The sequence below is a fragment of the Trachypithecus francoisi genome, unplaced genomic scaffold, assembly GCF_009764315.1.
Source record: "Trachypithecus francoisi isolate TF-2019V2 unplaced genomic scaffold, Tfra_2.0 Lachesis_group19, whole genome shotgun sequence".
Taxonomy (NCBI): domain Eukaryota; kingdom Metazoa; phylum Chordata; class Mammalia; order Primates; family Cercopithecidae; genus Trachypithecus; species Trachypithecus francoisi.
Window position 1 is genome coordinate 21,181,385 of NW_022681464.1, and position 12,438 is coordinate 21,193,822.

The 12,438-nt window shown below is 38.5% G+C and overlaps 1 protein-coding gene across 24 annotated transcripts in view; it reads right to left on the reverse strand.

Annotated features, from left to right (window-relative positions):
• Window positions 1-12,438, reverse strand: part of DTNA (dystrobrevin alpha) — a 401,494-nt gene that overhangs the window by 119,456 nt on the left and 269,600 nt on the right. For all 24 annotated transcript variants that reach the window (XR_004429208.1, XR_004429210.1, XR_004429209.1 and 21 more), the window contains one exon: window positions 6,812-6,892. Coding sequence is in view for 21 of the 24 variants with exons in the window: in XM_033178011.1 (XP_033033902.1) it covers window positions 6,812-6,892 (81 nt within the window). In the remaining 3 variants the exon portion in view is untranslated. The remainder of the gene's footprint in view (window positions 1-6,811; window positions 6,893-12,438) is intronic.

Here is a 12,438-nt window from a genome sequence, read left to right on the forward strand (position 1 = left end):
CCTTCTCCTTTAAATACAGTTCTTTCTCTGGTTCGATTTCTCTTGCCTGTGTTTCCGACATTAAACTTTATTTTTACATCCAAGATTTTCTACATCGTTATCTGAGAAACACAAGAGTCTATGTTCTTGAGCAGTGTGGCCGATTCCTGGTGCGTGGTGTCACATACTTTCTCCTACTTATTCAAACCTAAATCCAGGGGCTGCTGTGAAGGGATTTTGCAGATGATATTATGATCCCAAATTAGTTGACCTTAAAACATGGAGATCATCTGAGTGGGCCTGATATAAACACGCGCATCACTGAAAAGCAAAGAGTATTCTCTGGCTAGTCATAAATTGGGAAGTCAGAGAGGACACACTAGCTGGGCTGGAAGAAGCCACAAACTCCCATGCCCTGAGCAGCCGACAGGGGCCATGGGGCAAGGAATAAGGGAGGCTCTAGGAACTGAAGATAGTCTCCAGCTGACAGCCAGCAAGGAAACAGGGCCCCAATCCTACAACCACAAGAAAATAACATTTTCCCACAACGAATGCACTTAGAGGAGAACCCTGACCCCAACATGAGAACCACAGACCCAACCAGTACTTTGATTTTAGTTGTGTGTAAAGCTAAGCCGAAAATCCAGCCATGCTGCACTGGATTTCTGACCTACAAAAACTGTAAGATAATTAATGTGTGCTTCTTTAAGCTGCTAAATTTATGGTAATTTGTTACCCAAGAATAGAAAATTCATAGTGGCAGCTACAAATCCACATATTTAAACATGAAGCAGGGAAGAGGAATATATTGATACACTAACTGGAAGAAAAATGAGTGGGATATTACTATTTACTACTAAAAACATAGCTCAAGTCTACTCCTGCCACAAAAGACAAGTGTTCTTCTATTCACCTGACTGGTGAGAAATGAATCTAGTGGAGCATATTCATTCATTCACAGAATATTGATTCAGGACCGACTAGTTATATGGGACTCACTTGGATTACTTTTATGGTGATAGAGAAACATTTAGGTAAACAGGTAACTGCATTTTTTTGGTTCACAAGAAATTTGAAAATAAACTCAGAGACAATAACATAGATAAAGGAGGTGTTCTAATAACATATCTGAATGAAGGATACCTTTAAAATACTTCAATTTCTAGAAAAAGAGTATGCTGAGAAACTCTGACAGCCCAGATACAATTATAGACCTTTTCTCCTCTTTGCCTTTTAAACAAAATTTTAATTACATTTTAGTTGATATGACTAACAGAAGGAAAATTCAGGCTGTGACCAACAGGGCTAAAAGATGGTGCAATGTTAGCCGTGGGTGTAAAATAGAGTGTTCCCTTGCCTTCTGAATTTTGTTCCTTCTATTAAACAGGAGGGATTACATATTTCTGATTTATTTCTCTTGTTGTCCTTTGTTGTTCATGAATCTAGGGCTGCCTTTGATTGACTCCAAAGTAATTTCTGAAAAAAAAAAGATCTGCTGACATTACAGGGTATCTGGATCATTAACCACATCAATGCTGACCAAGGAAATAATGTTCTAGTAGAAACATCTATTTGTCTAAAATAAAGGCTGAGATGATGCCATTTTACATATCCTTATGAGAGTTTATGGGGTATTAATTTTTGTGGAAAGTTAACAAAAAATCTGGAAGCTAAAGAGAAGACTATTGATTAAAAAGGATTTAAAATATTATTTGTATTCTTTGTTCTGCTCTATTCCTTCTAGAATATAAAATAATCAACTTAGTGTCCCCTAATTGTTTAGAAACACTCATTATTTTATTCTGTTAGAGAATGTGCCAGTTACATCATGGGGAAGGTATGGCAGGGTACAAAGATAAATGGTAAGGGGAAGAAGCGATTTGGAAAGGAGAACCCTTTGACTTAAAAAAAAAGATGGGTTTTACAAGTGTCTTTTTTTTTTTTTTTTGAGACGGAGTCTTGCTCTGTCGCCCAGGCTGGAGTGCAGTGGTGCAATCTCGGCTCACTGCAAGCTCCACCTCCCCGGGTTCACGCTATTCTCCTGCCTCAGCCTCCCGAGTAGCTGGGACTACAGGCACCTGCCAGCACGCCTGGCTAATTTTTTGTATTTTTAGTACAGACGAGGTATCACCGTGTTAGCCAGGATGGTCTCGATCTCCTGACCTCGTGATCCACCCACCTCAGCCTCCCAAAGTGCTGGGATTACAGGCGTGAGCCGCCACACACAGCCTTACAAGTGTCTTTTACAGCAGGGATTGGTCAACATTCTTTTTGAGGACCAAGAGACAAAATCAGGGATATTATATCAGTACATATATAACAAGAGAGAAAAAGAATTTACACAACATTTTTGCTGAAGTTAAATATCCAATGATTGAGTACATTAAGAAAATACTGGCCTATCAATGAGAAGAATGTAATTCTTCTTGGGAGTATACATTTTTAAAAATTGGGGTTACAAGTTAGTGTTCCATTATCGAATCGATTACAAATATTCATCTGTAAAATCCATTAGTTCATTCTCTATAAAAAAGTAGGTTCTGGGCCTCATTTAGTTCATGGGTGACAGTGGCCTCTTGTTCAGAGTCCTTTTAGAACCCTGGGAACTGATTATTCTTGGCATAAATTAGGAATTGAATAGAAGAAAATAAACATGAATGTCAGTGATAGGAACCAGTTGTCCATATGGAAAATCATAAACAAAGTAGGCAAGCGCTGTGGGGAAGGAACTATAGGGAATTAACCAACATTTATGAAATTTGGATTTAGATAATAGATTTAAAAAGAAATCTCCTGAAAACCTACACAGTCTGTGCTTTATCCAGACAATATTCATCTTTTTCTAGGTGATAGCTTTACAAGAGCCAGTTTTTGTTTTTTCCTCCTTTATGTAGTTTTAATACTTAGTTTTGTTAGTATATGCAATGAATTTTAATAAGGTATGGACCTAAAAGTAAACAATCTATTTTCATTGAAGATCCATTGATTTCTATGAAGTAAATACTATAATAAGTTTCTGCTCGTTTTAATGTTTGTGTCCCCACCAAATTCTCATGTTGAAACTTAATCCCTTAATGCGATGGTATTACCAGGTGGGGCCTTTTAGCAGGTAATCGGGACTTGAGGGCAGAGCTTTCATGATGGGGATTAGTGCCCTTATAAAAGAGGCCCCAGGCCAGGCGCGGTGGCTCATGCCTGTAATCCCAGCACTTTGGGAGGCCAAGGTGGGCAGATCACCTGAGGTCAGGAGTTCAAGACCAGCCTGACCAACATGGTGAAACCCTGTCTCTACTAAAAATACAAAATTAGCCAGGCGTGGTGGTGCATGCCTGTAATTCCAGCTACTCGGGAGGCTGAGGCAGGAGAATCACTTGAACCTGGGAGGTGGAGGTTGCAGTGAGCTGAGATTGTACCATTGCACTCTAGCCTGGGCAACAAGAGCGAAACTCTGTCAAAAAAAAAAAAAAAAAAGCCCCAGAGGGCTGCCTTGCTTCTTCCACCATGGGAGGACACAGTGAGAAGGGGCCACCTATGAACCAGAAGGCTCCTTTCCCTAGATACCAAATCTGTCAGTGCCTTGATTTTGGATTTTCTAGTCTCCAGAATTATGAGAAATAAATCTTGTTTATAAGCCACCCAGTTTATGGTATTTTTGTTAGAGCAGCCCAAACATAATAAGATACTTTCCAATAAAAAAAAGCACTTACAAATATGCTACCTACATTTTGTTTCTTATTTCTTTTATTGTAGAGTAAAACTCCATTATAAGGTATCATAATCTATTGTGGGTTAGGTTTACTGCAGACTAAAATTACTTTCCTCTAATCAGGTCACATATTCAATGTTGACTAATGTTATGTCATGTAAACATCGCTGCTTCCGGTTGGCTAACTTTCTAGAAGGAAGGTTTCAACTTTGATTAAGATAAGCCAAGATCAATTATGTAAGCATTTTACAAATACCTCTGAATATCACAACTGTTGTATTTATTGTTAGAAAGGAAAACTCTGCAAAGACATATAGTACTTGCATTTCATGCCTCTGATCAGGGTAGAAACAATTTTTAAAAGCTTACTTTAGCAAAGCATTCACAATATGCTTGTTTTTCTTCCTTGGACCTTAACTTTGTCTAACTTTTGTAGAGCGTAATGTATTTTCTTATCCTGAAATACAGGAATTTTATAAGGTACATTGTAAAACAAATAAGACTTTCCTGATATCTCCTTCTCTAGGAAAGTCCTACCATGGACCCTCATCCCCAACAAGTCAGGGCACTGACTCCCTGAAGCTCTCACATACCACGTACGTATTTCTATCATTATCTTTCTACATGGTTTTATAAATCTTCTTAAACGTCCACATGGTCAGTTAGATTTTGAGCAACTTGAAGGCAGGGATTACATGTCATTCATCATCACACTATCCTTGGTACCTAGCACAATACCAAACATATGGCAGGAGCTCATTATACATTTACTGAATGAAGAGGTCAATGAAGGGACACACTGAAGGGCCACTGGACAGGTATAAGCTTCGATTTTCACCCAGGGATGGATTAGCATCCTCACTTCTTCCCTACTGTTTTTTCAAGAAATTCCAAGACAATTCTGGATGCAGGATAAGGATGTGGACCAGAAAAGTACAGAAAGAGGAAAAGGAAATGCCCAAGAATGAGAAAGGGTCTTTCTCAGAGAGCAGGAGGCATGGGATAAGGCCTGTGGACCACAATTGGGGACAACACAGTGTGTCTACCTTAATGTTGAGTGCAGTGTTGCCAAGTCCCTGATTCCTTCCCTTCCCTTCCTTTCACTTCCTTTCCTTTTCCTTTCTTTCTTTTCTTTGTTTTCCTTTTTCGCTTTTTCTGGGGGTTCCTTCTTACCATTTTGTAGTCTTTTATTGGAAATCTCTAGCTCTCCTGAAAGGAGCCTCAGCAAGGCTCTGCTTGGCAAAGCTCTAAGGAGGACAGAGCTCCTACCACTTACCCTCTGCCTTCCCCTCCAATTTTGAAGCCATTGTAGTGGTAACACATGATAAGAACGTGGGACAATCACATCCCTTTTAATTGCTGAAAACACGGAGATTCTTCTTTTTGTTTTTAATCTGGGTGATGTGTTTGAGGGGGAAGAGGAAACTTCTTCTGTGGGAACATTTTCCTTGGCCCCTAACACCAGCACTGGAAATGGCTTTATTGACTCGTTAGGACTACAAATACACAAGAAATTCTTTCAACATCTGTAATACTTTTCTCACTACTCATTTTAGATTGCTTTAGCTTCCTGTGAGGAGTCAAAACACATATGTGATGTGTGACCAATGCTATGGTTTGAATGTTTGTCCCTTCTGAAACTCGTGTTGAAACTTAATCCCCAATGAGGCAGTGTTGAGAGGTGGGGCTTTTAAGAGGTGATTGGTCATGCGGGCTCTGTCCTTATGAATGTATTAATCCACTCATGGATTAATAGGTAATCACAAGAGTGAGGCTGGTGGCCTTATAAGAAGGGGAAGAGAGACCTGAGTTAGCATGCTTAGCCTCCTTGCTATGTGTGCCCTGCACCATCTTGAGACTCTGCAGAGAATCCCAGTAGTAAGAAGACTCTCACCAGAGGCAGCCCCTTGACCTTGGACTTCTGAGTCACCATAACTGTAAGAAATAAATTCCTTTTCTTTATAAATTGCAAAGTTTCAAGTATTCTGTTATAAGCAACAGAAAATGAAAATAAGACAGCCAACTTATATTTTTCTTCTAACCTCTCCTTCCCCAAACTTCAGTCCCATTTTTAGCCATTGGGGCTGGGGAATAAGATATAGATGAGAACTTGAGGAATAGATGCATCTTCACAGTCATGATTAGCTGTAAGCCTAGAAGCCTGGGGCTGAGGTGGCCTGCCCAGGGTCCTAGGAAACACCTGCTAGAGACTCTGAGAGGGTAGACATGGGGAGACACCTGGTTTCTACCTTTACCGTGAGTCTAATGACCATGCCAGTTATAGTAGAATTATGTGTGTGTATCAGGAGAACATTATGGTTTTCATTTTTAAGAATTCATCCAGTATTAATTAAAAAATAAGACATTAATTTTTATAAGTTTTTTTTTAAAAGAAAAGAATAAGTTCTTACATATGAACTATGAATCAATATTTTTTTCCAAGAGAAAATGGATATGGTAATACAATGGAGGTGTTGGCCCAGCAGAGAATAAGACTGCTCATTGTGACTAGTGATCTAGCTTACTGCTTACATTTTTACATTTGAAAAAAAACTGGAGCGAGTTCCTTTGCTTCTTTAAGTATTGTCTCTTTTCTTATTTTTGTCTGATGTACACAAATGTAGTTAAAACTCTGACACAAAGGGCTAATTTTGCTCTTTCAGAAAAAAAACTTAAATGTTTTCCAAAAGCTTTAAAATATTTTCCTGTCCTTGTAAAAGAAAATACAAATATAAGGGGGATTTAGTGTTTGATATTTTATAAAGTTCTTGGAAACCATTTTGATGGCACGCATTTATGATACCAAGGTTAGAGAAAAGAAGAAAAACATCCATCCAGATTTAAACCATTCCAAGGTCAGAATTATATTGTTTTTGTATCCAGAGGTTCATCCTTTTAGTATGAATTAAACAGTTCATATGCTTTAGTATTTAAGCATAATTCAGATTTCAAGGCTACTTAGGAGTCATCTCTACCATTTGTACAGCATAATACCCCTTTTATTGTTGTGTAAACGTATATGAGTATTATCAATATTTGTAAGATAATCTAGTTTAATAAACTTAGTACTGAACGTAAACTCTAGGATTCTTGATGGTAATTAGTCCAATCAACTGGCATACTTACAATTGCATTTCTTCTGAACAAACCTAAGCTTGCATGCTGTTCTGTAGGTGGAGAGTCGGATGCGATCCAGATCTTGAGCCCCTAGTGCGGGGAAAAAGGACACATATGGTATGCCATGTACACAGAAAGAAATTTACAATGTTTACAAATAAAACAACTGCCGAGATGATCCTGACGCCTAATTTTATTTTTATTAGAATATAAATATAACTTTAAGAATTGAACAGGTCTGTCCTATTCAAGGACAGGTTCCTCAGGTTCTAGGGAAAAAGAGCACACACATGTAATCAACATTGGAGATCAGGTTGTAAACCATATTCATGGATCAAGAAACACAATGTCATCCCTGTTGTGTCCACCACTTCTGAGAACAATCTGCTCAAGCTGTGACCTACAGTGAAACAGCTAGATGATATACATACTATCATCAAATAAGCATTTAAAGTGCATTGCTATTGGTCATTAGAACCTGGCTGTTAGGTGACCATGTACTAACTGTTGAGCATCTTCTCTGTGTGCCCTTAGGCCAACTGCTTTTAGAGCTTCAATGTTCTCACTTGGAAGATGGGGATGATGATAATAATAGTACTTATTTCACAGGACTGTTGTAAGGATAAATGAGTGAATATACCTAAAGCACTTAAACACTGTCTGGCACACAGTAAATGCTGCATAAGTATTCATTTTTATTACTAATAACTTTCTTGTGATCCTTCCTGTCACTCTCAGAGGAAGAGATGCCTGTCTAAAACAACCTCTACCTTTTCTTTTATTGTGGCTTCCAGTTCCTTCCTAACTTGGAGCATATTCACTGTATTCTTAAACTACTTTCTTTATTCCACTCTTCCACTTAGGAGTCCAGCATGGCTCCTGATGCCCAGAACATCAGGTCTAAAAGCTCCGCTCAGAATCCAAGCTTGTCTGCAGGTTCTTTCCAGCTTACCTACCTAAGGACATTGCCCACTACTTTCTACCACAGAATCTCTCCTAGGTAGGCTTGGTCAGTCTCGTCTCAATACCCTGCAGATGGGCTGCTTGTTACATCAAGACCTGAGCTCCTAGTATTCCTCCCATCCTCCTTTGAATGAGTTAATCTCTAGACTGTGTCTAGAACACATTAGACTTTCAATAAATGTCTGCTTTTCTGAGTTTGTACATATTTGTTTTTTCTAAGCCCATGATTGTGGTTCATAACAGATATAAAAGCATGTATTGAACTTTTATCTTTACCAGTCGTATACTTATAAAATGTGCTATGTGAATCCTTTAGAGTAAAACAGAATAGCAAGTAAATGAACTATCCTGGAAGCAATGATATTAGAAGGCCAATTAAGTGCTTTCCCAGTGGAACTCAGGATGAAGCAGCAAGTGTCCCTCACTAGGGGATTTAGCATTTCCTCAGCTCAAACCGGTATCTTCAGATTCACTGAAAGTGTTGCCAATAGTGCTATTACTTTGTGGTTTTATCAAGAAGATCATTAAATGGTCACTCTTAATAAAGCTTATTATTTGACAAACAGGCTTAGCGACACTGAGCACTTGAGGGATTAAAGAGATGGGGAACTCTCCTCACCCACTGCAGGAATTCCCTTAGAAATGTTCTCAAGAGGCCGGGCGCGGTGGCTCAAGCCTGTAATCCCAGCACTTTGGGAGGCCGAGACGGGTGGATCACGAGGTCAGGAGATCGAGACCATCCTGGCTAACACGGTGAAACCCCGTCTCTCTTAAAAAAATACAAAAAACTAGCCGGGCGAGGTGGCGGGCGCCTGTAGTCCCAGCTACTCGGGAGGCTGAGGCAGGAGAATGGCGTGAACCCGGGAGGCGGAGCTTGCAGTGAGCCGAGATCGCACCACTGCACTCCAGCCTGGGCGACAGAGCGAGACTCCGTCTCAAAAAAAAAAAAAAAAAAGAAATGTTCTCAAGAGATGAACATTTAGCCAATGGCCATGTAGGATTATTTCCAATGATAGAAAAGATTATTACTTATGAAAATAAATGAACTTTAAAGTAAGTAAACTTTGATTCTGTCACTTCCCAGTTGTGTGAGTTTCACCAAGTTTTTCCATGGCATCTCAATTTCCTCATGGATAAAACGAAATAAAAATATCAACTTTACTGGCTGGTAATAGACAGATATAAAGTCTTGACTTCTGCACTGGGAACATAATGACCACTTAACAGTAAATGGGCCATTTCTGAACAAAAATATGTGATAGAAGTGTCTTTTGTATGTTTGAGCTTTGATTTGCCTCTTGTAACTTCAACCTATTTGATCTGGTTTCCCCTGGAGTCACATACTCTTTCCCCCTGCCACTTGAGAATTCATTTCTCAAATATTGCAAAGCAGCTACATTATCATTATTAGTGTCTTCATTACCATCTGAAAATTATGTGCAAAAGTTCTTGTCATCATGGACTTTAAAATTTAGCTGGGCAGGTAGCTTCTCCTTGGCTTTTTTTAGGGTAAAAGATGTTCAACTCCATGGCCATTTCAGGTATAGTGTTTATCTGTTTGGCACCCAGTAGGGCTTCAATTCATGGCAGTTGTTATTATTATTTTCATTAAGATCAAGCATGGTTTGAGACCCCTAAACATTCTAGTCACCCTGTTCTGTGACTGGCTAAAATCTCTGTAAAATTAGGTGTCCAAAATTAATGCCAATAGCGATTGCTTTACCTGTGTAGAATATACAGAAAGCAATTATTACTACCTTTGATAAGGACTCCTAACTAATGTGATCTTTTTGAAAAAATAGATGGCTCATTATGCCACTTTCACTAAGTTTGAAGTTAATTAAAAAACTACTTTTAAAAATCATACGCACTTCTATATAAGTCAAATCTTTTCTATTTGCTATTTAAATGCCTATTTTGGAGCTAAGGGTAAGGCTTCGTATGTATCTGGTTAGTTACTTTTAAAATTTAGCTCATATTTTGAACTTTTCTCAATCTTTTAAAATTCTTCAGTTGTCACTGGAACTTCAAAAATCTTTCCTAGTTTCATGCCCTCTGTAAATCTGAGACACTCATGTGGGGAATGAGCTCTCTAGGGTGCCCAATAACCAGAGACAGAGAGACTATCAGAAATACCTGAATGCTAAATCTGCCTTTGCTCCCAGATGAGGATGTACTTTTATTGGTGCTAAGTTTGGCTCAGCAATCAGGAGAGTCTCAGTATCTGTAAATAATCACTTAAAAGAAAACATTAGGGGCACAGATTATTTGTGTAAGTTCTTCAAGCATAATGATTTAAGCTCCAGATGAAAAGAGGTTTGTGATGTGGTACATAGTTAAGTTTCTCTGTTTCCGCAAGACCTTACCCTCTGAGCACAGTAACCCTGGCACCTCTGCACTTTCCTCTGATGGAAGTCCTGGGGGAAATATGGCAAAGGTGCACTTCTCCAGGATGCAGTAAAGAAGGATGTGGAGATGCTGCTTTGGGCCTGAAGTGCACTGACTGCTCTCTACTGTCCTATCACTATGTGGACTTAACTGACCCTGTGTTTTGTTCAAGAATCAGGAAGAGGTCTGTAGGTCTATAAATGTTGTATAAATTCTTCCTGGTTGATGATGTAAGCCCTGAATATTAAAAGGGATGTGGTGAACAATAAAATTTAGTGTGTCAGATATAGCAGCACACAACCATGCACAATCAATGTATGTGTTAACTGCAGGATCCATCCAGAAAGGAAACAGAAGAAGCGGGCTGAGATATGACACATAGCCTCTTACTCTGTTTATCTGCCTTGTCAAAATAAATTTTTCTTTCTCTGCCCCAACAAACCATGAACTTAACCCAGTTTTACATGTGTGGTCTTTTCTTGAAAGTTTATAAACCCTCAAACCTACTTGCGATTAGTTGTGTGACTTCTGTGTCTTCATTTGAGTCATTGATTAAAACCAAGGACCAGAACAGGGCCACAAACAGAGCCTTCCAGGATACTACTAGAAGCTTTCCTCCAAGTTGATGGACCCATTAGTTGTGGCTTTAGACATGGTCATGACATTCCCTACAAATCTACCTAATTGTATTGTGACCCAGTCCACAATTCCCCAACACATGCACAGTCTAAGAGTTTTTGTGAATATTTTGCTGAAATTAACGTTAATTTTTATCAGATGGTATTTTCCTGATCTAGCAGTCTGGTAATCTCATTAAAAAGTGTTATTAGCTGACTTAATTTATTTATTAAAAAGTTGGAATTTAAATAAATGAGTAAAGAAATAAAATCAGCAGAGCAATCTTTGCTTTTAGCATGTTGACATGTCTAGAATTACCACTATATTTTGGCCAAGATCTAGAAAAACATCCATTTCATTACGAAACTTATAACCAGTTCATACCCTAAATGCCAAAGAATCTATACTTTTTCTTTTTAATAAAAAAGTACAGAATTTTCCCATCACATTTTTTTCAATGTACTCTTCATTATTTTTCAAAATAACGGATAGTGGTTGTTTTCTGAATTGTATCACTGGGATATAATTCTTTAAATCTGGAGATTCCACTCATTTAAGTGATTTCTTAGTTTTGCTTCATACTAACACAGTGGGGGATGACATACATAATTAAGGGTTGAGATAAATACTATTTTCTCTACTTCTACATATATTTGAAACTTTTCATAGTAAGAAAAACTAAAACAAATTTATTTAAGGCAACTTAGTGCTCTTGCACCATCTCCTCAAGCCTCTTGTACCCATGTCATAGTTGGAAGGAAGTAATAAATATGACAACAAAGACACAGTTAAACTCTGATTGTTTGCACTGTTATCAGCAGCTTATATAAAAAATTGGGTGATTTTTTTCCTTTCTTCAGCCCTTTTTAAAAAGATTCTCTTTCTTCCCTTCTCCCTCTATCCCTGCTTCCCTCTCTCCCTCCCTCTCGCTCCCTTCTTTCCTTCCACGTTTTCCCTACCCATTCATTCGTTCATTCAACCAATCAATCAACCAACAAATCAACCAACCAGTCTTACCTAATTTTTGGTTTTAGCTTTTGCACTCTGAACATTTTCACACAGTTTTTGTATGTTTTGCCTTCTATATTTTGAAAGCTTGTTATAAAACCTTCTATTAATATATAGCCATTTGATTCTTAAATATCTCATTCATTTAAAAGTTTTGCTAAACATATATTTACAGAATAAAAATGAAGCCTATGATGAACCTGATGCCTGAACTCTGCCACACTTTATCACTGGCTGTGTGTGTGTGTGTGTGTGTGTGAAGGAGGGAGGGAGAGAGAGAGATACTGAAGGAGAGAGAGACAGAGAGAGAGAGAGAGATACTGAGAGGAAGGTTAAGGAGTTTGGGGGTGAAAAATAATTGCTACCTTAGGTAGCTGAATGGGATAGAGTCTCCCTCACTGAGCTAAGTAAGGTACAAACAGGGAGGAATAGGTTTGTTGATGGGTGAAGACAGTTTTGGGCTAAAGACTTTGAGTTGCTGGTAAGATGTCCAAGTGGAGATATCCATAGGACAGTTGGATATAAGGATTAGTGCTTTAGTATATTCCAGAAATTATCAATAAGCACACAAAATGTAGTAGTGTGCTCGACTGGGCCAAGACAAATATTTTACCAACAGGAGACTGCACAAGTAGGGCTATTCTATATTTCTAGTGACA